The 25,810-nt window shown below is 35.7% G+C and overlaps 1 protein-coding gene across 2 annotated transcripts in view; it reads right to left on the reverse strand.

Moving 5' to 3' along the window:
• Positions 1–20,932, reverse strand: part of DCN (decorin) — a 44,971-nt gene extending 24,039 nt beyond the window's left edge. The window contains exons 1-3 of one of the 2 annotated variants that reach the window (XM_079775250.1): positions 17,543–17,667; positions 16,519–16,774; positions 2,052–2,164 (exon numbers count right to left, since the gene is read on the reverse strand). In XM_079775250.1, coding sequence (XP_079631376.1) covers positions 2,052–2,164; positions 16,519–16,741 — 336 coding nt within the window. In that variant the 5' untranslated portion in view covers positions 16,742–16,774; positions 17,543–17,667. Of the gene's footprint in view, positions 1–2,051; positions 2,165–16,518; positions 16,775–17,542; positions 17,668–20,715 lie in introns of those variants that run through there. The other variant, XM_079775249.1, reaches the window with a different exon arrangement.
• Positions 20,933–25,810: the final 4,878 nt, after the last annotated feature.

Raw genomic sequence — 25,810 nt, forward strand, 5'->3', positions numbered from 1 at the left:
TATGCTAAGCAAAATAAGCCAGACAGAGAAAGACAAATACCATAAGATCTCATTTATGTGTTGAATATAATGAACAAAATAAACTGATTATCAAAATAAAACCAGAGGCATGGATACCTGGCACAGAATGACAGAGGTCAGAGGGGAAAGGGGTCGGGGGGGACTGGATAAATGAATGTGTAGAGATTAGCCAAAGAACATATATGCATAGATGCATAGCCCATGGACACGGACAGCAGTGTGGTGATGGTCAAAGGCAGGGGTGAAAGGGGTTGAGTAGAGGTGGGTAAAGGGTGGGAGGGAAATGGGGGACATCTACAATAGTGTCAATAATTTAAAAAAAAAGAAAGAAATGAATGTTAAATTAGAATGTTCTATCTTTACATTACCAAGGTTAGAATGTGTTTCTATGATATTTATCTCCACAGATAGGTAACTGATCACTAGGCAATCCTCTACATTATTTGAAAATTCTAACTCTTTACATTGTAATGTTAATGTTGAACAAAAATCTGCATCCCTAAAATTCCATTCAATTGTCAATAGGACAATTTTGGCATCTTGTAGTTGAAGCAAGAAATTTCAACTTATCTTCTCCAGCATGGTCCTTCAAACGTGTCACTCATGACCTTTTTGCATGCAGTTTAGATATCCACATCTCCATCAACTGTCCCGTAAACATAATTTCCAGATTCTTTATCCTCATGATGATCATTCTTTGGATGCTCTAAGGTTAATGCCCTTCTTAAAATGTCCAGGACTAAACTCAATATTTTAAGAGTGGCTTAGCACAGTAGAGTACAGAGACAATGAGATTTTAGTCTCTCTTTGGACATTGAAATCTAGCCTATTAACACTAAATGTGCAATGATATTTTGATGGGAAACCACAGGTGGAGAGCTGGACTACATAACACATTTTATAAAGATTCTGGTGCCCTATGTGAACAAACAGTACATATACTCTTACAGAAGGCTACCTTAGCAAGGCTTAAACCTACTTGATTAGGTTGGCCATTTCTCATTTTTTAATGCACCCTCTCTCAAATACAGTTATATTCATTCTTTGTCCTTCTTGACCCTTCTCGATGTGCTGGGAGGCTGTCCTCTGATGACTTCATCACCCATATGTCTTTATCCTCTGACCTCCAGTTAGGTTTAACCATAGAAGACACTGGCAAGAAATCAGGAGATAGGACTATAGCTCCCCACCTTTCTCATGGTTTTGGGACTCCCTAGTTCTGTGAGGCCTTGTGGGCTTGAGTACCTCACAATGCCTGGTTGGTTCCCATAGCCCTTTGTAAACAGTCTTTAGTAAAGTCTCCTGAAATGCTTTAGAGAATACCATTCTTTTCTGCTGGAATCCTGACTGGTAGACTGGCTGTATTGCTGTGTACTAGAGTAGAGGTAAGTGAAAAGCATAATAAAAACAAAGTCACAGATAAGAATGCAGTATGCGTAATCGAGATACAAAGCAACATCTCTCTCTCTCTCTCTTGCTCTCTCTCTCTGTATATATATATATATATATATATATATATATATATATATATATATATACACATATATATGTGTGTGTGTGTGTGTGTGTGAATGGAATTTAGATGAAATTATAATTAATAAAATATACATGATTACCCTTTTTGTCTTGGTGCAAATCTGCGACCTTACAAATTTATTTGAACCTCTTATACTATGAACAAAAGAAATAAAATAATACTGAGATCAGTCCATTTTGTTTCACTATTGAAGTACAATATAATTGGGAAGATAAAGACTTTTATTCATGAAACATGAGAGAGATTAAGATTTAATGTAGTCTTAATAAGAAAATACTAAGTACATATGCTGTATACTATATAAAAAATTGGCTGATTTTTAGGGGTTAATGATTATGATGATATGCTCTTCTATCACCTTCTAAGAGAATTGAATAAACACTTAGGTGCTTATTTATTACCACATAGTACCCTTGGCCTTACCTAAGTTTTGTTTTGAAAAATACTTTGAGTCAGATCTTGTTACAACTCAAAAATTTTCAAAAATTCTTACATGAAGGTCCTTCAGGTTCTTAAAGTCGCCATCTTTGATTTCAGTTATTTTGTTGTTTTGCAGGTCCAGCAGTGTAGTGTCAGGTGGAAGATCTGTTGGCACTTTATCCAGACCTAGTGTGAAAATAAAAGCCATTTCAGTCAGCAAAATGGGACACATTACTGCAGAGTCACAAAGGATGTGTTTATAAAGAAATTACTGTTGCAATGATAGTAATACAAGTATCATGTTTTTCTTTTCTAGGTATTATATCTATTCTAATTTAAAAATCACCTTTACCTTTTCCAACCAAGTCTGATTTTCTCAGTAAACAGAACACGTTATTTTTATTAATTACTCTTCTTCATAAGAGAAAAAGTAATATTTTGTAAGAATATGGCTCAAATAATTAGTATACAGTATATTATACCTCATTTTTCTTGTTTTAGAAAGTTATTGTTTTGATAAGTGTTAAGTGTAAGCTATTTGTAAATCTGTACCCTTTAATACATATCCTGTCAGTAAAGGAGAGCTTTAGCCAAATCATCAGGTAAAGATCCTTTTGATAAACCTAACATGGTCACAGGTCTACATTTAAAATTATATAAATATGCAACCATGTTGTTGCATCAACAACTTAAAAATTTATCCAAACTTTGGAAGTTCTTTCAATTTTAATTGGAATCCCAAAACCATATCAATTTAGTTGATGTTTTATGACTGATGGAACTATAATAAAATGAATTAAAATTGTTAGTTTGGCTTGTCCAAAATTTATTATATGAAGCATTACTTTTACACTTTAAATTTTGGTCTAAGTAACTGAGTTATTATAGTTTATAAATGTAAACACATTAACCAAATAAATGTTCTATGGTATTAAAACATATTTATTCAACTAGATGTATAAGGATGAACTGTTTTTATTCAAAATGAATTGCATTTAAAATAAGTCATCATTTTGAATGTTAGTGGAGAAAGATATTAAATTACATATCTGTTTGCCTTTCTTTATTCCATTGACTTTGTTTCATATTGATGAAGCATGTCACTCAAAATTTGAGTTTAGCCAAAACCGGTTTGGCTCAGTGGATAGAGCGTAGGCCTGCGGACTGAATGGTCCCAGGTTCGATTCCAGTTAAGGGCATGTACCTTGGTTGTGGGCACATCCCCAGTAGGGGGTGTGCAGGAGGCAGCTGATCGATGTTTCTCCCTCATCGATGTTTCTAACTCTCTATCCCTCTCCCTTCCTCTCTGTAAAAAAATCAATAAAATATATATTTTTTAAAAAATAGAAAAAAAATTGAGTTTCTTCTAACTCAAACTCATGTAATTGTTTCTGTACTTTAAAGTTGTATAGCATCAATCAGAAATATTTTTCAAACTTTCCATTATATCTGAAATATGAAGTACTGTAAATCATTCTTTCATTCATTCAATAACCCTTTATTGAATATCCCCTAGACACCATCAACTTATTAGGCACTGGAGATAGAGTAGGAACAAGACAAAAATTGTCCACATCATCATGGAAAATATAATTCAATGTACAGTTTTCAATTTTTAAAAAGTTACAAGGCATATAATGACTGCTATGTTGGGAAGAAGATATCCTTCCAATTTTGAATTTCATGTAAGCACATAACAAGGTAGCCATATTTTATGTCTTCCATGAAAACTACATAAAATGTATCTGAAATCACCTGCTCTAAAAACAAAGTCTAGCTCCCATTTCAGTGATCAACCATTATTTTAAACTAGAGGCCCGGTGCATGAATCATGCACCAGTGGGGGTCACTCTGCCTGGCCTTCAGGATTGGGTTGAAACCAGCTCTGTGACATCCCCCAGGGGGTCCCGGATTGTGAGAGGGTGCAGGCCAGGCTGAGGGACCCCACCAGTGCACAATTGGGGCCAGGGAGGGAAGCGGGAGGTTGGCCAGCTGGGGAGGGACTGTGGGAGGGCTCCAGGGTGTGTCTGACCCATCTAGCTCAGTCCGGATCAGCTGGACCCCAGCAGCAAGCTAACCTACCAGTTAGAGCATCTGCCCCCTGCTGGTCAGTGCACATCATAGCAACTGGTAAACTGGTAGACTGTCTGTCCCCTGATGGTCAGTACACATCATAGTGAGCGGTTGAGCGGCCTTAGCATATCATTAGCATATTACGCTTTGGTTGATCGGCCTACCAGTCAACCAGACACAGCATATAGGCTTTTATCATATAGGATGTGAATATTAAAATGCAGGTGAGATGTGATCAGGTGCATTCACCTTCTGGGACAGCATGGGTGAGCCAGGAGAATATTATGCTAAGTGAAAAAAGCCAGTCAGAGAAAGATAAGTACCATATGCTTTCACTCATACATGGAATCTAATGAACAGAATAAACTAGCAAACAAAGTTGAGACAGACTCATGGGTACAGATAACAGACTGACAGCTATCAGAGGGTAGGGTGTTTGGGACTGAGTGAGGAGGGTGAAGGGATTAAGCAAAGAAAAAAAACAAAAACACTCATGGGCACAGACAACAGTAAAGTGATTACCAAAGGACAAGGTGGGTGGCGGGAGGCAGTAGAAGAGAAAGCAGGGATAAATGGTGATAGAAGAAGACTTGACTTGAGGTGGTAACACATAATGCAATAGACAGATGATGCATTATAGAATTGTGAACCTGAAACCTGTATAATTTTATTAACCAATGTCACCCCAATAAATTCAGTAAAAATTTAATTTAAAAAATAAAAAAATGCACTGATTTTAAACATGCATAAATTATTCTCCAATAACTCACAGAAACAGTTATTTCACAGAAAAATAATAAGAATAAAGTGTTTTCAGGGACAAACAGCAAACCAACCACCAGAATAGCTGCCTCGTAGAAGGCTTATTCAACTACACTATGCTGTGATCAGTGCCATTTTCAGAAATGTCAGTTTGCTGATTTCATGCAATTAGGAGTGGTAGACTTCTGCCAAATCTTTGATAATTAGTGTTCTCCAACCAAGAAGAGGCATATTTCCTTTAATTTGAAAAGAAGTTACTGCTTACATTTCATCATTACTTCAAAGGGGTCTTTGTCAAAGTCTTAATTTCCAGTTTGCTTACTTTTATATTTGTTGGACTTAAATTCTAGTGGCTCTATTAACATTTGTTCAATGCTAAAGTGCTAATAAATTTCAGATGTGAAGAGAAAGAAATTATATATTTGGATGGCTGACAATGATTATACTGTCATCTAGATTTTATAAGAACAGGAAATGCTTAGGGTAAATTAAATTCCATTTTTTTCTGAAGAATTTGCATACAAACATCTTTTTAAAATATATATATTTTTTATTGATTTCAGAGAGAAAGGGAGAGGGAGAGAGATAGAAACATCAATAAGAGAGAATCATCTATCCGCTGCCTCCTGCACACCCCTTACTGGGGATCAAGCCCACAACCCAGGTATGCGCCCTTGAACAGAATCGAACTGGGGACCCTTCAGTCTGCAGGCTGAGGCTCTATACACTGAGCCAAACCAGCTAGGGTTAAAAACATCTTAGAAAGTAATTTTAATTATCAAAATCATAATATTACATTCTCTAAAATACTACCAAATTCATATCTATTTGGGGGATTTCACATATCACTATTTTATTCTTAAAATTTATGTAGCTTTACAGTTTATAAAAAATAAAAATAAAATATCTTATTTAACTAATAATAATTCAGTGAGATAGGTAAGGCACTGTGATCATTTCATTATTCCAGATGATTTTTAGAAAAGTTTAATGACATGAACAAGCTCCTGTAGCTATTAGTGATAAAATGCAAACCAGAAGACAATTCTGCTGGCTTCCAACAGTGTGTTTTTTCTGTCCTACCCATGTGTACCCCAATAAGAATTGTTCTGACAGCAGACCCAGTAATATGCTGTACATTTAATGACTAGACATAGTATTGGAGTGTTAACTAGCTTGCTCAACAACTATAGGCAGAGGATAACTGAGAATTTATCCCAGTTATGAGTTCTCAGAAAGGGAAGTATCAGCTAGTCTATGGTTCCAAAATGCTGATTAGGTTGACTGTGTGATGAAGTTCTTATCAGTCTATATCAAAATCAGGAAAAAAAAAATGAGGCACTCTGTTTAGTTTTAATATAAATGATCTCTCACACACACAACACAAATACTTACATACACACACTGCCTTCATTTTTAATATACCCTCTATTTTTTTTTAATTCTAATAGCAGATGGAAGCTGGTTGTTATTTTGTTGAATTTGGTTTTGACTTTAATAAAAAATTAACTTGTTCAACATTCAAAAAACTTTACTTGTCCCCCAAATCAGGGAACTTCTGAGCTAATCCAACAATCTCTTCTCATAGTTACAAAAGCAAACAGCTAATGAAGTAAAATGACTTATCCTAGGTGCCTCATAGCTAAACTAGATCAAGACCAAGATGGTATGGGTCCTCACTCTAGAACTACCCAATGTGCCCTTTATGCATATAAGTATTCTGCATGACCCTAGCCAGTGTGGTTCAGTTGATTGGAGCATCATCCCATACACCAGGGGTGGAGGTATCGATTCCTGATCAGGGCACACACCCAGGTCAGAGCGCATGTTGGAGGCAAACAATTGATGCTTCTCTCTCACATCAATATTTCTCTCTCTCTCTCTCCTTTCCTCTCTCTAAAGTAAAGAAATACATCATATATATATATATATATATATATATATATATATATATGTTTTTTTCTGTCCTACCCATGTGTACCCCAACAAGAATTTTTCTGACAGCAGACCCAGTAACATGGATATATATATCCTAAGCAACCCAGCTAATGATGACCCCCCCTGTTCCATTCCAAACACCTTATGTATATGCTCCTGTTTTATTGTACTACTAGGAGCCTGTTGCACGAAGTTTCGTGCAATAGACTTTTCCTTCACCTGGCTGCCGGCACCAGTTATCCGCCAGCAGCAGTTTTCCTCTGGCCACCCGCCGATCAGAGCGCCTCCCGCCAGCACGATCGGCCACCCCGAGAGGAACTCCAATCGGGAGGCGCTCCGATCGGGCGGGTGGCCAGAGGAAAACTGCTGCTGGCGGAAAACTGGTGCCAGCAGCCACACAATCGGCCACCCCGAGTTCCGCCACCAGCATCTTCCGCAGCACCTGCCTAAGCAGTGCCGGCTGTTTAAGACGGAGGTAGGAGCGGGGTTTGGGGACTCGTGAGTCCCCGCCCCCTGCTCCTACCGCCAGCCAATCGGCCACCCTGAGTCCCGCCCCCCGCGCCTCCAGCCGGCCCAATCGTGGGTGTAGCAGAGTGATGGTAATTTGCATATTACCATTTTATAAGGTATGATAGTTCAGATTTCTTTCTTTTCTGTAAGTTCTGGGTAAGCAGGCACAAATGATTATTTTTCATCAGAGCTTTGACCTTACCGCTTTATACACAGGAGGTAGTTTTTTGAATGATTAAATTTAAAATCATAAGTCTTCCCTGCTGTTCCATACTGAACAAGTTCAAGTCATGGCCTCAAAGTATTTTCTGCTATATTTTGTTACAATCATCTCTTCACATCTTGCTTTCATGAGGGTTCTTATTTTTCCTCAGAAGTATTAGGATATAACTGGCTATGATAATCACAATTTCCTTTCTGATTCTTGATTGTTCAAGAACATCTTAGTAGTAAACGCTATTATCAAACATATCATCCCCATTATCTGCACCTGAAAATTGCTCTTACTTTCTTATGTGTCTTTGATATATTTGTGAGGAACCTTTTGTCACATATGTATCTGAATAAGCCTGCCTTTTCTGTCCCACATGGTGACTGGGTCAGTGGTAACAGTTGCTTTGCACAACATGTATTTCTCATATTTCTTGTGGAGAGGAATTGATTATAACTTTTAGAGGAAGAAACAGATTCTCAATTATGGGTTATTATTGTCAAAAACAAACAAACAAATAAGCAAATAAACAATTAATCCTGAATCTGATTAAGTCTCAAGATGTAACTCCCAATTTTCAAGACATAAAGAGGTCACAAGAACATGCTAACATCTGCTAAAGTAATGGATTCAACAATATCTCAATTTTGTTAACAAATAAATTACATTAAAAAAATGAAGAAATGTAAGTGAAACTATAGTTTAAAAGAGACATAAGAGCTATTTAAATAATTGCAATATATGTATGCAGTTGGACTCCAACTCACACAAACTGTAAAATAAAACATATAGTATTTATAAGATGATTGAAAATCTGTACTTTGAATAAATATTTGATGATATTAAGAAATTGTTTTTACTTTTAGATATGAGCTGGTTGTTTTTATTGTGTTATACACAATTTTTAATATTTCATAGAAATATACTGATATATTTGTTGTTTAAAATAAAATGATGGCCTGGCCAGCATGGCTCAGTGGTTGAGCATTGACCTATGAACCAGGAGGACGCTGTTCGATTCCCAGTCAAGGTATATGCCTGGGTTGTGGGCTCAATCCCCAGTGTGGGGTGTGCAGGAGGCAGCTGATCAATGATTCTCTCTCATCATTGATGATTCTATTTCTCTCTCCCTCTCCCTTCCTCTCTGAAATCAATAAAAACATATATTTTTAAAAAAAAAAATGATGTCTAGAATCTGCTTCAAAATAATATGGGAGGGGGGAAGTCTTGAGGCTATATAGGAAAATTTTGGCATTAGTGGATAATTCCTGAAGCTTGGTGATGGGCAGACAATGTCTCTTATTTTGTAAATTTTGTATATTTAAATGTTCTAAAACCTTTTTATAAGACTTATTTGAATTTTGGTCCTCTTCTTGACTCTTAGGATCACTGGGCAAGTTGCTTAGGCTCTCTAGGCCTCAGTTTTCCTGTATCTTCCATAAAATTTTGCGGATAACTCAATAAAATATCCTGCCAAATAATATCCTACCACAGTGTTCAGCCGAATCCCAATTATTGGTATCTATACTTATCGTCAATAAGAAGATACCTTGCTGATTACTAGTCTGTATGTCTGTGACAAGTGGTGGTGGGTTTTTTTTGTTTTTTTGTTTTCTTTTTCTGCACAATACAATTAAAATGCATATTCTCCTGGAATTTGGAATCTCTTTTGAAGGTATGTCACACACAGACATTTTACCTAGAGCTCTGGATCCTGGCTGGGGTTTTGGTTTGGTTTGGTTTGGTCAGTCAGTTCCTCCTCTTGCTGCACTCATCATTGTTCCCATGAAGTTTAGAGCCTTTGACAGCTTATCTGCCAAGCTCCATCTTTGGATGCTGACCTCTCAGTTTAGTAAGCACATGTTCCCAACAAATAATTAGATTCCTAAAAGCTGTTCGTGGTCAATACAACCCTAACTTAATGGTAGCAAAGCTACACTCTTTTGCAAATCTGAAAACACCAGTCTTTGTTTACATTAGGCCACGCTTTTTGTCAAGAAATGCATATAAATCTAGACATTTGCATTTTTCAAAGATGACATTAATCATATCTCCCATCCAATATGCTCTTATTCAATACACACTTGTCCCAACCCCATTAAGAAATGGAGTCAAATCCCCCTCCCTTTTAATCTGGCCTGGCCTCATAATGCCTCTGTGAACTAATGCAATGTGGTGGATGGAAGTGTTACAGCATGACTTTTGCAGCTGGATCAGAAACGGTTACACAGCTGCTGTCCAATTCTTCTGGGATGCTTGCTCTGGGGGCAGCCAGAGGCTATGTAAGAAAGAATCCTGTCTATGCTGAGATCACATGCTGGAGACGCCACCTGAGACCCTCCAGATGTCAGGAAGCAGAGCTCTCAGGCGACAGCAGCACCAACTGCCATCATGAGAGTGAGCTGTCTTACTTGGGTGTTTAGCCTAGGCTAGCAACCCCACAACTATGGCCACAGCTGACACCTGACGACAAATGGATGAGAGACCCCAAGTGAGAACAGTCTTTCTGAGCTCTGCTCAGATCTCCTGTCGTAAAATCATAAACTAAATTATATTTTTAAGTTGCCAAGTTTTGAGGTAATATTTTTCCAACAATAATAATAGGAACAGACTGGTTCCCTATATTTAATTATTTTTCAATGAGCATACTTTCATATAATTCTAAATTTTCCATTAAAATGCAGTTATTTCTAAGGCTATTCTCAATTATGCATTTTTAAAAACATTTTTATTGATTTTTATTGAGGAAAGGAGAGGGGGAGAGAGAGAGAGATGGAAACATCAATGATGAAAGAGAATCATTGATTGGCTACCACACTGGGAATCTAGCCACAAGCCAGGCATGTGCCCTGACCGGAAACAGAAACCATGACCTCCTGGTTCATAGGTCAACCCTCAACCACTGAGCCATGCCGGCCAGGCCCAATTATGTATTTGCTCTCCCAAATTCTGTCAAAGGAACTTCATCTTCTTTAAAATATGATTGTTTATTAAAGTAAATAAAATTCTACCCATGATGTTAACAGAAAATTATTTCTGAAATAAAGACTTATTAGTGAAAAGAATTGTACCTTTTTCCCTAGCTGCTGCAGTGATGGATAGCGTTGTTCTGTTAGCCAATGTCAGCAATCTGCTAAACATCATGTTGGACAAAGGCCAGGTTGTCCTAAAACATGCTTTTATTTTTCCCCTGCCCTGTGGCAGGGATCCAAAATCCACGATTTATTCTTGTTGATTTGCACCACTTTTTTGTAATTCTGTCTTCAATTTAATAAGTAGGATAATGGTGCTACATTTCAGTTTTGGGCATATAACCAAAACAACATGTACACATCCAGCCCCTTCAAAATACCTTTCTGCTCAAGCCATGTAAGTTTTTCTCTTTCCCTCTTAAAAACGGCAATTAGACTGTAATGGTAGTTGGATAAGGTTTGAGAAATAGAAGATTCCCTCTTCAATTAGATTGTTTTTCCAAATAAACTCAAGGAAGGTTTAAGTTTCCTTCTAAGATCATCCCCAAAAAGAATAAGAAAGGGTGAACCATAATCCTATATCCACAATTCTATGACAACTGATTCTCAGTCAGACATGTTCATCCTGTTTCCAGCTTGACAGAATCAAGAGTATTATAGAATTATGCACTCATCCACGTACTAAGCCATGCATTCGTCAAGTGTTTATTAATGCATGAGAGCCTATCAAGCATAAGGCATTTAGCTGAGTAGAGGGCCTATAAAGATAAATTATTGTCATGCTTCCCTTCTGGTAGAGAATATAGATGTTAAAACAGGTAATAAAAAGGTAGTGAATAATAATTATTACATATCATTTATTGTTAAAGAATAATCAAGGTAAGTGTATATTACAGTGAAAAAACAGAAGTAGATAAGTGCAGAAGTTGCCTCTAAAGCAATTTGCAAAGTTAGGGGTTAGTAGCTGCTACAAGGCTTTCTCCTCTTATTAAGACTAACGTGCAAATTTGTTTAATTCTTCTTTATCCTTATTTTCAAGAAAATATGTAATCTTATTGCTACTCTTTTGAAGGAGAAAAGTTAAAATTAAAGGGTCTCTGCATTTCCCCTTCTAACCAGATTGTCCCCTGGAGCCAGTGATGGTCTTACAGAGGAGGATGCATCACAGCTGTTGTCTCACAAAAAGCCTTGATCCCACACAGCTGCCTGTCTCTCCCTCCTGGGACTGAGAAGAAAATGTGTCAGTTCTCCTTGAGGTCAGGGAGATGGAAGCTTCCTTTGGCCTTCTCTGACTCCTCTCTTCCCCCTGCCCATTTAACCCTTTGCGTCTGGAGCCTTGGTTATATGAGTTGCTCCTGAATATTACTCTTGCTTCATCTGAGGATCTGTCACACCTCTATCCAATACTAATTTAAGGAACCTACTGGGCATGCTCTGTGCACAGTACTTTTCCTATACCATGTTTTGGAGTTGCCCTTCTGATACATCTAAACTCCTAATGATGCATCGAAACCCCACATCCCAGCTGCTACAGAGCCAGACGTACAGCCAGAAAGCAACAGAGCTTCCAGCATTCACTCTATCCCTCTACAAAATAGCCCTCATTTATTCTTCTGTGTTGATTTCATGGAAATCTAACAGTTCCTTTAGCTCCTGGTAAACTAACTTCCCCCTCAAGAGACAAGCTGGATTATAGTTGGTCCCAAGTTGTGACCCCCTAACAGTTGAGACAATGATTTACAAAAGCTAAAAAAACAACTTTTTATGGGTTATACAGTTTTCCCAAGTTTTATTTGTTTTTTTGTTTGTTGGTTTTTGTTTTTAGTTAAAATCACTTTTGTGGTATGAAGTACATTGTAGGAATGGTATTTATTTGTAATGATTTTACATGCATGGCAAAATAAAACCTTCCATCTTTTGGCATTATTTCTACAGGGCTAAGTATGTAGATGTGAATCATTTATGATTATAAAATAGCTTAGTGCTTTACTATGCTTAATGCTTCACTCAACCAAACTCATTTTGTTCAAAGGAATAGTGTTGGAGAACAGTGAATTGTTTAATAATTGCATAATTATTAAATTTTCTAACTCTTGTCTATTTACATTGGAGGTGATGTGGCCCTCTTTTGGGGGGAGGGAAAAGAAGACAATTTTATATCCAACTTGACAAGATATATACTTTTAGATATTCTTAATTTCAAAGAAATATAACATATCAGTAATAGCCTCATATTATTAGACAACTTTGAATGGTAAATTGAATGTAACAGTTATTATGGTAGACATTTACAAATATTTTTATTCTTATCTAATGAAAATATATTCTCATTTATCAAATGAGAAAACAGATTTTGAAAGTTTTCAAGTTACAAGTAATAAATGGTAAAGCAGGAGTTGAGCAGAATGGCTAAACTGCACAACCCAAGTTCTTTCCATTATTAAATAATTTTAAACAGTATTTCAATTCTTTTGAATCTTGTTTATAAGAAATATATCAATAGCTATTACTTTAATTTAGATAAATGGTCAAAAAACAACGCTTATGCTTATTTAATCTGTCAGGGCTGATCTGCCTTTTAGTGATAAAATGAACATCATTACCAAATGATCAGTTGGACAGTTGATCCAAAGATGAAGGGCTAATCTAAAGAGAACGCAAGTTAGGGGACCTGTCTTTCTTCAAGGTACAAAGTACATAAAACACAGCATCCTGTCACAGGACCAATATTAGGACATTTTTTAAAGGATCTGACAAGAATGAGTTGCATTGTGAGTTTATTATTTTAAAGTAACCCAGATTTCTGAATTTGTTGCTCCTACATTTATTTTTATATTATTAATTTTTATGAATGCTATAATTAGGAATGAGTTGTATTATGTTTTAAGAGTATAGAATAAGAGATAAGATATAGACATCATAAAAGTCTGGTTCAAATTACAAACAAAACTGCAACACTTAGAGCCAAACTAATTTGGCCAATATCTATAGAGAACACATCACTTTCTCCAATAGTTTAAGGCATATGTTTAGCTTCTCAATATGCCATGTTCTAGGAAAACATAATATAATACTATTCTGATAAGATAGAACTAGGAACACAGTCAGTGTATCTACCTGAAGGTCTCAATTTTCCCATTCTAATTTCACAATTTTTACTTCTTAACTTTAAAAGAACTGTTTAAAAATTTGATGTTGTTTAACTTTTCCAGAAATAACTCATAGTGGTAAAAATAGTCAAACATTTTAATTAAAAAGTGCTTGTTTATATTAAACATTATTTAGATAGTAAGTTGTCAAAAGATTTTGCCTTTTAACACTGTAGCTTCTCCCTGCTAATTAAAAGCTCTGCCAATGATAATTCTGAAGAAAACATTAGCCTCTGCTACAGATAAGCATTTACATTTCTTATCCCAATGTGCCCAGCAGTTTTCTTTATTCTAATAACACACGCTTTGTGTTCAGATCACGATCACAAGAGAACTTAAAACTAATAATAAAATAAACGGCATTGTCTTTACTATAAGTGAGTTTGCTCATTCCCTTGCCTTTTTTTTTCTGTTTTTTTTTCATCTTTTACTCCACAAAATCATCACATAGAAAAAAATGTTTTGAGTCTCTACTGTGAATCAGGCATCTCACACTTATAATGAGCTTTCTAAGACTGACTGTGATTTTTCTAATAAAGATGTCAAGGCTCTGAACAGTTTTCCAAAGTCATGAAGTGAGCAGGAGTGAGATAGTAGTTGAAAATGTGAATAGAGTGTCTTTTTTAAAGGCAAGTGGCTTGCTCTTCCTTTTAAAAAATGCATTTTCTTCACTTCGTAAGTTATATAAATGTCATAGCACTGTGCTCTATATCTGAAACTAATATAATATTAAATATCAATTGTGATTGAAAAATAAAAACAATTTATAAAAAGGAAATGTATTTTCTGTCTTAGAAATATCTGACCAACATTTTTGACAATGTATTTAAATATGCATCTGTGAATTCATAAAGACTAAAAGACTTAGATGAGCCCATTGCTCACTGAACTCAGAAACATGGTTCCCCAAAAATAAATCATTATTAGAATTTTAGCTACTTCTTTTTTATGAGTCAGTAAGACTATATATAATAAAAGAATGCTGTACACTCTGGCCTTTAGAAAGAAGACAATGTAAAAAACATTCTCATTTAAATACAACACAAAATTAACAAAACAACAAAATTATCATGAGACACCCACGTCAAGGAACCTTGGTGTTTCTCTTCTAACACTACACTTTTCTGCTTAGTGTTGTGCAATAGGCTTGGGCCTTTTTCATGATAGACAATTGGAGCACTGTTCCAATAGCTATCAAAATCAAACTTTATGGACCATTTCTTGTACAAGCAAAGTAAAACTATATTTATGGAAAAATAAAACTTAAGTGAAGTGACTGACAAGTCTTCCTTCCTTAAAAACATCAATCCTTCCCTGTTGATAATATGTGCTGGAGTAATCATGAAGTCTTTTAACCTTGTTCAGAGGCAAGGTGAGATTTAACTTGCATCACATTTCTTGGTAACTCAGCCATCATAGTAACTTCAGAAAAAGTTTCCCACTAGTATATCCATCATATGGTGATTCCTTTGTTCAGATAGTTTCAACCCCTTTGTTTTTTCTGCCTACACCCATATTTCATGTAATCTCTAGAGGTTTATGGAAGTTTCTTTTGAATTTGTTAGTAACCTAATCTCCCAGCAGCAATTACACAAGTCAAAAAAGCAATGATCACCACCAGTAGAATCTCAGACTCACAAGAACAGGAACCATATCTGTCTTTCTCATTCCTTTCTCCCCAGGGCTTAGAAAAGATCTGGCCCATTGTGGGCTCTCAATATATTTGGTGAATGAATGAATGAATGAATCCAGTGGAATTATCCTACAGTCTTTTTACAGACTTTCTATACATGTATTTGGGTTTCAAATGGCTATGTCAGTATTGAAAAAGCTATTTCAAAGTATTTGTTTTTAAGTATTCTTAAACATGTCATGTTTCCGTGGGTCCTGTGTGTAGTTTATTCCAACTGTAGAAATTAGTGGCAATTTCCCCTGCAAAATTCTGCTAGAAAGCATTTTTGAATAAAGATAAGGCTTATGAAAAAAAAGAGTCCTAGTATGCTATGGGTTTCTTCCACAAGGAAATGCACCATGGTAGAATCATTTAATGAGGATTTTTTTTCTTTTTTTCTTTCCAAAGGAAAATGTACCAAAAGAAAAGAGGAATGTGAATCAGCTGCCATGTAAACTAAGTTGATTCCCTTTTGGCCCATGTGCTGGGACTTTAAAATTTCTGGCGATTTATCTTCTGAGTGTATTGGTCTTGAAATTCCCAGGCCAAACTTTTCTTGAAAGATGATAAATCAAATTGTATATACAGTGTTGGGCTAAAGATACGTGCTCTGTGATTACACTGGATATTTACAACATACCTTAGTTATAAATATTTACTTTGAAACATTCTAAAGAATATAAATAGCTAGATTAAAAAATACCAAAAATAAAGGCAAAACTAAGACCCAGAGAATAAGGGAGTATTTTGGTATTTGAAAGATAATCTTTTGTTCTCAAAGTTTACTTGTTTTGCTTCTGATAACTCTGCATACTTTACAATTTAGCAATGTTTGAACTCTGTTTGTCTGGATTAAGCCAAGAATAAAGAGATTGCCCAGGCTTTCTTAATACCTAAAACTTCATGAAAAAAAGAATCATCTAATTAAAATAAACCATCTCTCTGGAATCACAGAGTGTAAGACATTGTTTTGCTTAAAATTTTATTTTATAGAAGGGGGACCATGAAGTTCAAAAAAGATTTCCTTTTAAAAATGATTTGTCCAAGATTGCAAAATGATGGAGCTGTGACTTAAAAAAAAAAAAAAAATCTTAACCTTGAAGCTAGTTCTTTCTATCCTACTTTGCTTCCTTTACTTCTCATTAGGTGGCACTGTCTCTCTCATTTGGAAATGCAGAGATTAAAACAGAAAGTGCTAAACTCCCAGGAATATAACAAACATGTTAGGTAAAGAAAGCCTGCACCCCACTCACCCAAATCAGAACACTGGACAACTCGAAGGTGGCATTGACAGCGGAAGGGACACACTGGCCCCAGAGGCTCTATGTCAGGAGCACCGTGAGTGGGATCTTCTGGGTCTATCCCAGAAGCCTCATCTGCTTGCATGAGGTCATAAAAGTCAAATATGCTCCTCTGTTGAAACGGTCCAGCCCAGGAAACGTGAGCAAACAGAAGAAAGATGATAGTTGCCTTCATGATTTATCTCATGTGTTTTCACAACCAAAGAACCTGGGAAACAAACAAAAGGTTTAGAAGAGTAGCCTTGCCTAGTTTGTAACACCCCACAGTGAAGTGAGCATAAAGGAAAGTAAAAATATACATTCATGTGTTTTAACAGATTGTTAAGAAGCAGAGCCTTAAAAAGGTATTTAAAAGGTGATAAGGTACATTTAGACTGATTTTTATGGCTATTTACTTATGAAGGAAAAATTGAATATTATTTACATAGATTGTTTTGAATTTTGGGTCTCAATTAAGACATGTTATATATTCACATCATTTACAAAATTATTATGGATAAATCATGTTGAAATTGTCAGTGCTCACTCAACGAAAGCCATACCACAGTCAAATGAAGTTTTGACTGTACACCTGAGAGATCTCTAATTCCTGCTTCAGAGATATCTCTGAAAGCCAGTCTTATCTCTCCATCCCACCAGTTATCTTAGTCCAGGCCCTTTTTACCTCCTGAAACTATGGTAAGGGCTTCCAAAGGGTATCTGCCTGGAATATTCCCTCTGCACCAAATCATCTTCCACTCTGCTGCCCAAGTCCTCTTCTAAAAATTCAATTTAATTGTATCACTCTTCTGCTGGAAACCCTTTGTTGACATCCACAGCTTAGCAATAAGGTCTACTTTCCCTGTGGTGCATATAAGACTGTGCATAATTTGGTACCAACTGATAATCTAGCCACATGTCTCTCCATTTTCTCTTCATTCCCAGTCCCCATCTCAACTCTGACCCTCAAAGCTAAATTGCCATTTAAAATACCTACCTTGTAAGAGTGTTGTAAAGATTAAAAGAGATAATGGGTTTCCCCTGTGTTTTTCTCTGGCTCATCCAGGCAGGATACTGCTTTCTCTCTCTTCTGTGCTCCCAAAGCATGCTCTCTTAACCTCTTTTAAAGAGCTTATCACATTATTTTGTAATTTGTTTTGCGTGCTTGTTTTGCGCCCCCCCCCCCCCCCCCCCCGCCCCAAACGCCCCAGTAGAAGATGTACTCCTTCAGGGCATGTCTTATTTTTTGTTTTGTACCCTGCCTTGCATAATATTTTGCACGTAAATGACTCAATTGACCATCAATTTATTAACACCAGTTATTCAATTTGTGCTAAGCAACCAGTTAGTCTGATTTTTTTAAAACGTAAATTATCTTTTTTTTCAATATCAAATTTCTAGCACAAGAAAGATATGGAACTGAAAACCAACTTGGTATAAGCAAGATTCACTTTTAATAGTAATTCTATTGAATGGTTTCTCAAGCTGATTACTTTAAATGAATCAATAAAACATATAGAAAACCTAACTGAACTTTATATGACATATTATTTGGTTTTACCTATAGGATTATTTTGTAAACAAATTAAAAGTACAGTTTTGACAAATTCATACAGCATGCATCCATTCATTCATTAAGCACTTATGGATATATATATATATATATATATATATATATATATATATATATATTCAACAACATAGCTATATATATATGTTGTTGAATTGATTGTGTAGTTGGCTTAAGAGAACTAAACAAAATTGTTTAAATCTTAATAAATTCGAATAACAAAAATTAGTTGATCATGTAGAGAGCAGTCTATATTTGAGTTGATATATTTTAAAAACTTTGTTGAAACTGTTCTAAGTATTCCCAAAACATATTGCAGATATTATCTTTAGTCCCACCATATCTACTTTGAATTGTACACATATAAGAATCCAAACTAAAGCTGCACATTTATAACTAGAACTAAATACTTGTTTATAATAATCCAATTGTAGCATAAGAAAAAAAAGTCTTCATATACCCTAACCCTAATGTATCTTCGGGAAATTTTTGCGTAGATCTACTAGAGAGGGAATAAATATTTTCAATTTTTTATACTTTTGTTTCTTAGTTTACATGTATTACTAAAGTATGTCAAAGGCAGCACATATACAATATGGGCTTATGGATTTTTATTTAAAAATATTACTAAGATTAATTATTCACACTGCCCCTTTAAGTTCAGTATCCAGTTTCCTCTAGGAGCCCACTCCCACTCAGTTACCACATTGCCTTTAAGGAGACTATTGTTTTGGCAGCGTTCCCTTGGATTGGAACTAAGGGAAGGGCTTTCAGTCTGTTTCACATTAAAATGCAAAATTTATGGTTTACCACGAGTTTGCTAGCCTTGCATATTTAATGTCTCACAATTTTAGAAGAAAAATTAAGCAAAGTAATTGCAGATTTAATAAACAGCAACTAGAATTAATGCAGATGTCACTTTTTGATCTTTTCTCCAGGACAGAGAGTGCCTGGTTGCTTACTCACCCACAAAAGGAAATGTTGAGCATTTGCTCAAGGAAATATTATCATTTACATGTATTTACTCTTGTTAAAATAGCGTGAATTCTCTACACAAAATTATTTTTGGTTAAAGCTGCACGCAAACAGGCAGTAATCGCTGCCAGTGTGTGTGTGTGTGTGTGTGTGTGTGTGTGTGTGTGTGTATGCATGCATGCATGCATTTAACCCTGATTGTCCTGGGGAATAATACCAATATGTCCAGGAGCTTTATACAAATTCCTTCATGAACTAACTTTTTTTTAAATAGTGCCATGACACTTGAATACTCAGCATCTTTAAACAATTAATGTGGGCAGTTGGTGCTAATAACTTCTTTAATCATTTCCTTAAGAAATCAGAAAAATAAACAAAAAAACAAGTTACCCATGTGGAAACCATGCAGGCTATTATTTTGATAATAGACTTTTAAAATTTCATTAAACTGTTGTAAGTACTCTAAAATGTATGGTTCTTTCCTAAATGCTAATTGCTAAGAAAAATCTCACTACTTCACTAAAGCTCATTGCCAGAATTTGTAAGTACTTTATCAAAAATAACAATCTCTGGTCACTTAGACTACTTCAGCCCATTAAATTAATATCATTTCAGATCAACATTTGTATGATGTCATTTATGCCTTTGGAGTGACTTTCAAAGTAAAAATTTAATCCTCAGGAGATAAGTGAAGCTCTAAATGCAGAGCAAAATTAAAACCCCCCAGCACTAGGTGAATTAAAAACCTCAATAAAATAGAAATAATTTAAAAATAAACAGTAAAACCACATTTATCTATAAATAAGAACAACTCTAGGAGGCATCTGGTTCTTTTTCTGGTCAAAACAGCCCTCGGAAGAAAAAAACCACAGGTATTTACATTACCAGAGCCCACTTAACAAGTGGTCATCATGTTACCCTGTTTTGCAATTAGGATAAAAAATAACCTACACCCTCATTTCATAGTGAATGTATCATAAAATTTCATTTATATTGAAAATACAGACAGAGTTTCTCTTTACATTTAAGAAATGATGTAATTAAATGTGATAATACTTTAGTTAGGTCTTTAATAATCAGCATAAATGTTTCCAATGTTTATTTTCACCTTTGGTGATAATTTATATTATTTTATAGGTTGTAGAAATGTACACTAAACTTCTACAACTAATGACCAGAGTTCACTTCTCTTAGGTTTTAAAAGTTCTTAAAATATACAAGATTTCAGGAAGGAAATAAATGCTTAAATATATAATGCAACTAAGAATAATAATACTTTTCTATAAATACATTCTAAAGAGCTAAACATTTCATTAGTACAAATACAAATATATAAATATAGATGGCCATAGTGTTAGATCATAGATTTTTAAAAATAAATATTCCTCTTTTTTTTTTGCAAGAACAGAGAGAAAGAACTAAAACAATGCCTTTAATCCTTTAACCAAATATTTAACTTCTGTTTTCAAGCAATACTTTTGTAAAATGCTGCATAAAGATTATTAAAAGTTTAGCACAATTACTTTTTCTTTTCTTTTTCTCACCAAATAATCTCTATTTCTCTCAACTTGATCTAAGTTTTATTAGTCTGTAGCAGAGTTCAGGACAATTATTGAAAACCATACCTTTTAATCCGGGGATTTGCCACAGGAGCCCTCAAAGCTGAGATGTAATTACACTAAATATTCGGCCCAAGCAAAAGAGCTTGCAGGTGTGGGAAGGAGGAGGGGGTAGGTGCTGCGCTGTGCCTGTCACTAGGTTGAAAATCTCCTGCTTCTACTCCATAGCCCAGATAAAAAATAAGGTTTCCCTCAATGAACACTACCCGGCTGACACCCACATTAGATCATATGGTAATGATATGTCTCTTGTATTGTAGCCAGAAACTTTATTGGCCTTTTTTTTCTCTCCCCATTTGCTTTATTTCTTTTACATCTGCTTAAGATTCTAAACTGCTTATGTGGTAGAGTGCAGGAACTTGACCTGAAATTTCTTTTATTATGTCGATGCATTTCCCTAAAATATTACAACTAAAGGGTTTGTTTCCCCACCCCCACCCCAACTCCGCTATCCACCCTTTCGAGTCTTGTTTATAAAGAACATTTATTATACTTCTCAAACGACAGTTTTTCTTGCTTTCTTGATGTATAAGACCGGCAAATGGAATGAAATGAATCTTGTAGTTATTTTAAATGTGGTCTGGGAAAATAAATGAGTAGCCTTATGTGAAAATACTCATTCGGATTCCTACTTGCCTAGGGCTGTTTGTGCAAATTTAAGTGTAGGTTTTCTATATATTTTGAATGTGTTTCTAAAGTGTCCTGGATGAAAGCCGTGGTTTTATATGAAAGGCATGCCATTGTTACTTTCATTACTCATAGTTTAAAAGCTTTCTTGTTGTCTCCGAGTTTTTTGTTTGTTTGTTTGTTTGTTTTTAATAAAACACACAGAAACTAGAAGTTGGTCACAATTTAATTTAGCCTGGATATGAAAAGTTTTATTTTCATAGACTACACTTTTATATCATCTAGAACTTTGAAGAGGCAATAGAGTCTATGGTTCTTTGCAAATTTCAGTAAATAGAAAAAAGACAGTGCAAATACAAGGAAAGTCATTTATTTAGCTAATGGAAGGCTTTTTTGTAATTCCCTTGCTGAATGCTGTTAGTTCGTTCTGTGTCTCTCTGTTTTGACTTGTATCTTTATGCTCTCCCCCAGGCTATTACCAGGTGGAAACTTGAAATCAGCATCTGTGAAACATGAGAGGATCCCCCTCCATTCTCCACCCTCCCTTGTTCCCTCCACTGGCCATCTAAATATACTATTCCACAGCAAATACTCTTTTGGCCTGATGAAAAGTCAAGGAATTCAATTCTAGAGTGGGTAATTAAAGGAGGGGAGAGGGTGTTACCAAATTATATTTTACCTTATTTCCCAAGCCCTGTCTCCCTAATTTTAACACCTTACCCCACTCCTCTTTCCCTTGACATTTAATAATTATAATTCTAGTAATTCTGATGTTTTAGAAAAAGGCAAGTATTATTTTCCCTGGACATTGGTGCAGATGATCTCCTTACCTGGATTAATTTTTCCTCTAATATTCTCCTGTATGGCATTTATCACTTTCTTAAGACATACAGTCACTTCTTCTTTATATTGTAGCTATTTATCTACATGTCTAACCCCCCTGAAGGAGGCACATCGTATTCATATTTGTAGAGTCCCTGCACCCAAGACAATCATGGCATACAGTAAACTTTCAGGAAACACTTGAATGACTCCATAAAGACTGAGATTATTGGTTATGGACCACACCATGATTATTATTTTGCCCAGTCCTAGCTTGTTCCTCATCAAAATGCATTCCTACCAAAGTATATCTGACAAATAACATCAATAATTATTGAGAGACAGAGGCAGAGAGAGAGGGGGAGGGAGGAAGAGAGAGAGAGAGAGAGAGAGAGAGAGAGAGAGAGAGAGAGAATGAGGGGGGAGAAAAGAAAGGAAGGAAGGAAGGAAGGGAAGAAAGAGAGCTATAAAGGTATTAAAGAAAAAGTAGAATTAGGACAAAAGGAGAAAAAGACATGATGTGGATCATCTTGGTTAAGGTTTACATCTTGATCCTTCCCTCTGATAGCAATCTGTGTGAACTCAGACAATTCACTTAACCACCCCAAGTCTCAGTTTCCATATCTATAAAGTAGGCAAAAATTATTACCTTGTTCATAATGTTGGAGTGAAGATGCAAGGAGACAACATACATAAAGCATATTAAGTCAAAGCATGATCCCAGTAAATTGAGCGCTTTTTTAATGAGCTAGAGAAATTATATTTACTACTTCATTTACTACAGGATTTACAGATGAGAAAACTGAACTCCAGTGATCTGCCCAAGTTCACCTAGCTGGTAAGCACAGCAGAAACTAATACTGAGATCTGCTAGTTTTCCATTACTATACACATTTTAAGAAAGATCAAACTCAGAAGACACAGAAATTTAACTATTTAACTATCAAAATTCTTGGGTAACATGTCTTTGCAGACTATTTTAAAAACTGTGACCAAGTTATAACTCTTTTTTAATTTCGTATTTGTGTAAGATATTTCCATCTTTTAAATTTTAGTGAGAACGTCACCTCTAAAATCCCAAGGATTTTATCAAACATGGTTTTAAAATCTGTACCTGCAATCAGATATTGTTACATATATTGCCACACTTGCTTTTAGATACAAGAAACTATGTCACTACAAAGTCATATACCATTAAGTCACCAAGAATCCACTGGGCTATTGTCAGAATCCAGGTCTCTTGCAATCTAATGGGAAATGGGAACATTTTGAGGCTAGAAGCAGGTCTTATAAGAAGACGACTGGAACTTATGTTGGTTTGGAATGTGTGGGGGTAGGGTTCACAGAAACCTTGCTGCTGTGTAGATATTTGAAATATTCAAATTCAGACAGAGCACACGCCACATCTGCTGTTTAAACCACTTAAACTGTGATTTCTACTGACAACTCCCTAGTTAACAGGGTAAGGATATTCTGCATGCTGTCAAAGTTCATTCCAAGGCTAGTCACTCTTTCTCACTGACATCAAATGCAAGCGATTTAAATTGTATCTGCAGATTAAGGATGTGAAGAATGCCAGAGCCCAGCAAGGTCTCTTTATGACACCCTTTTATTTTCTAAGAGGTCTGGAATCGACTGAGTATCGCAAACCTGACGTTGACTGCTTTATTCTTAGACTGACTCTTCAAAGTCAGGTCTGGGGCTGCAGTGGGTTGTCTGGCTCTTTCTTCTGCCCTAGACAGATTTTCTCCTTTAGCCAAGAAAAAATGCTAGGGTGGAATTCAGGGCAGCCTTGAATGTGGGATGGCTTGAGACAAGATGTGGTAGTAGAAAACTATTACCTTGGCATCTTCTTTCTTTCCCACATGACTCCACTCCCCGGGCCCTCACCACTGTGCCTTTCATAAGTCATTTAACCTCTCTGTTCCTCAGGTTTTTGAATCCATAAAATGTGGGTAACCATAACACTACCCACTTCATAGGTCTGTGGTGGGGTTTAAAAAAGATTAATATATAAAACATTTAGAATTGCAACTGACATATCTCAACACACAGTGCTGTCCCTTCTGCTGCTGCCACTCTTGTGGTGGTCATTGTAAAAACCTCTCCTTGGACACACCAATCCACCAAACAGACTGCATCCTTTTCCTAGCCCAAGGTGTTTTCTACTGAGAAATCCCCTAAACCATGATATAATTGGAAAAATAAGGACGTCATAGTTAGATGAGCTTGGATTTAAACTCATACTTTGTACTTGTTAAATAATTGCTTGGCTTTCTTCATACATAGCATTTTACTGGGTTCCAAGTAAATTCTGTTGAAATCCATTCATGGACTTCATAAAGATCCAGAGAGCCCAAACTGAAAAACCTTTACTCTGAGCAATGAAGGATAAATAATTATAGAGACAAGGGTAGGGGAAGTTATAAATTAAGATAGGAAAAAGATATGGAGACATGTACCTCGCTTTAACCCAAGGAGTATTCAAATTTCTTAATTATTTGACTCTTCTTGAATATTCAGGATCATCTATTTTGTCAATTGCAGACAGATTGATTATTCTTTCTACAATATTGGTTAATCAGTTTGCATTGGGACAACAAGCCAACATTGAATATCTAGTAGTGTGTGTAAGGCACACTCTCGTTTAAATACAAGGACATTTCCAGTAACCTATCAACAATCAATCAATCAACAAATATTGACTGAGGAACCACTATGGGAGAAAAAGTTAATACTAAGCCCTGTGAAAGACACCAAGAAACAAAAATTATAAAGTGAAAGACATGTCCATGAAGCATTTAAACTGGAGTAAGAAGATAAGGCATAAGCAATATATGTGGACATTTTAGAGTTATCATACTAGAACATTTATAATGCATTATACAATTATAATTCCTGGCCAAAGTTAAATTGTTGTACTTAATAATAACTATCTTAGCAAGTCAGAGAAGAGATGGGGAGAGATCACGATACACAAGGGTGGTTAGGTGAGTATTTATGGAGAACAAGGTACACTTTGACCTGAATCCTGAGAGACAAAAAGAATGTGAAAGGAGAGAGACAGCTCTCTAGGCTGGTGAAAAAGCTCTATCAAAACCTTGGCAATGGGAAAGCAAAATAATAAATAAATGCAACTTAAGTGGATGTTTTCTTTTAAAGAAGCCGTGAGCTCTTGTATCATCCGTGAATACTCAAAACTGCCATGGTGCCTGACATGTTGCTTCCCACAATGAATGAAGTTCCAAGTCTATGGTAATGACTAAAGGGTGACAAGGAAAGAAATGAGGGTAGAGCCTGACTGTGGAAGGTCTTGAAAGTCTCCCATGGATCACTTTCTTATTCACTCATTTATTCAGCAAATATTCATTTGGTGATTAATATGTGCCAATTACTATGCTGGCAGCTGGATGTTATCAAGGTACATGAATGAGGTAATAACATGATAACAGTTTTATTTTAGCAAATCAAATCTAGCAAGAATATGCAGGGTGGGGAAAGTAGAATCAAGAAAACTAGCAGGTTTATTCTTTCATTTCTAAGTGTATTAATATCTTAGTAACAAGAAGATGAGCATGGTAAAAATTGGGTCACTGCTCAGGAAGCTGATGTGACATATTAAAGATAAATTACTGGAGGATCTATTCTGTGG

The sequence above is a fragment of the Cnephaeus nilssonii genome (assembly GCF_951640355.1).
Source record: "Cnephaeus nilssonii genome assembly, chromosome: 6".
Taxonomy (NCBI): Eukaryota; Metazoa; Chordata; class Mammalia; order Chiroptera; family Vespertilionidae; genus Cnephaeus; species Cnephaeus nilssonii.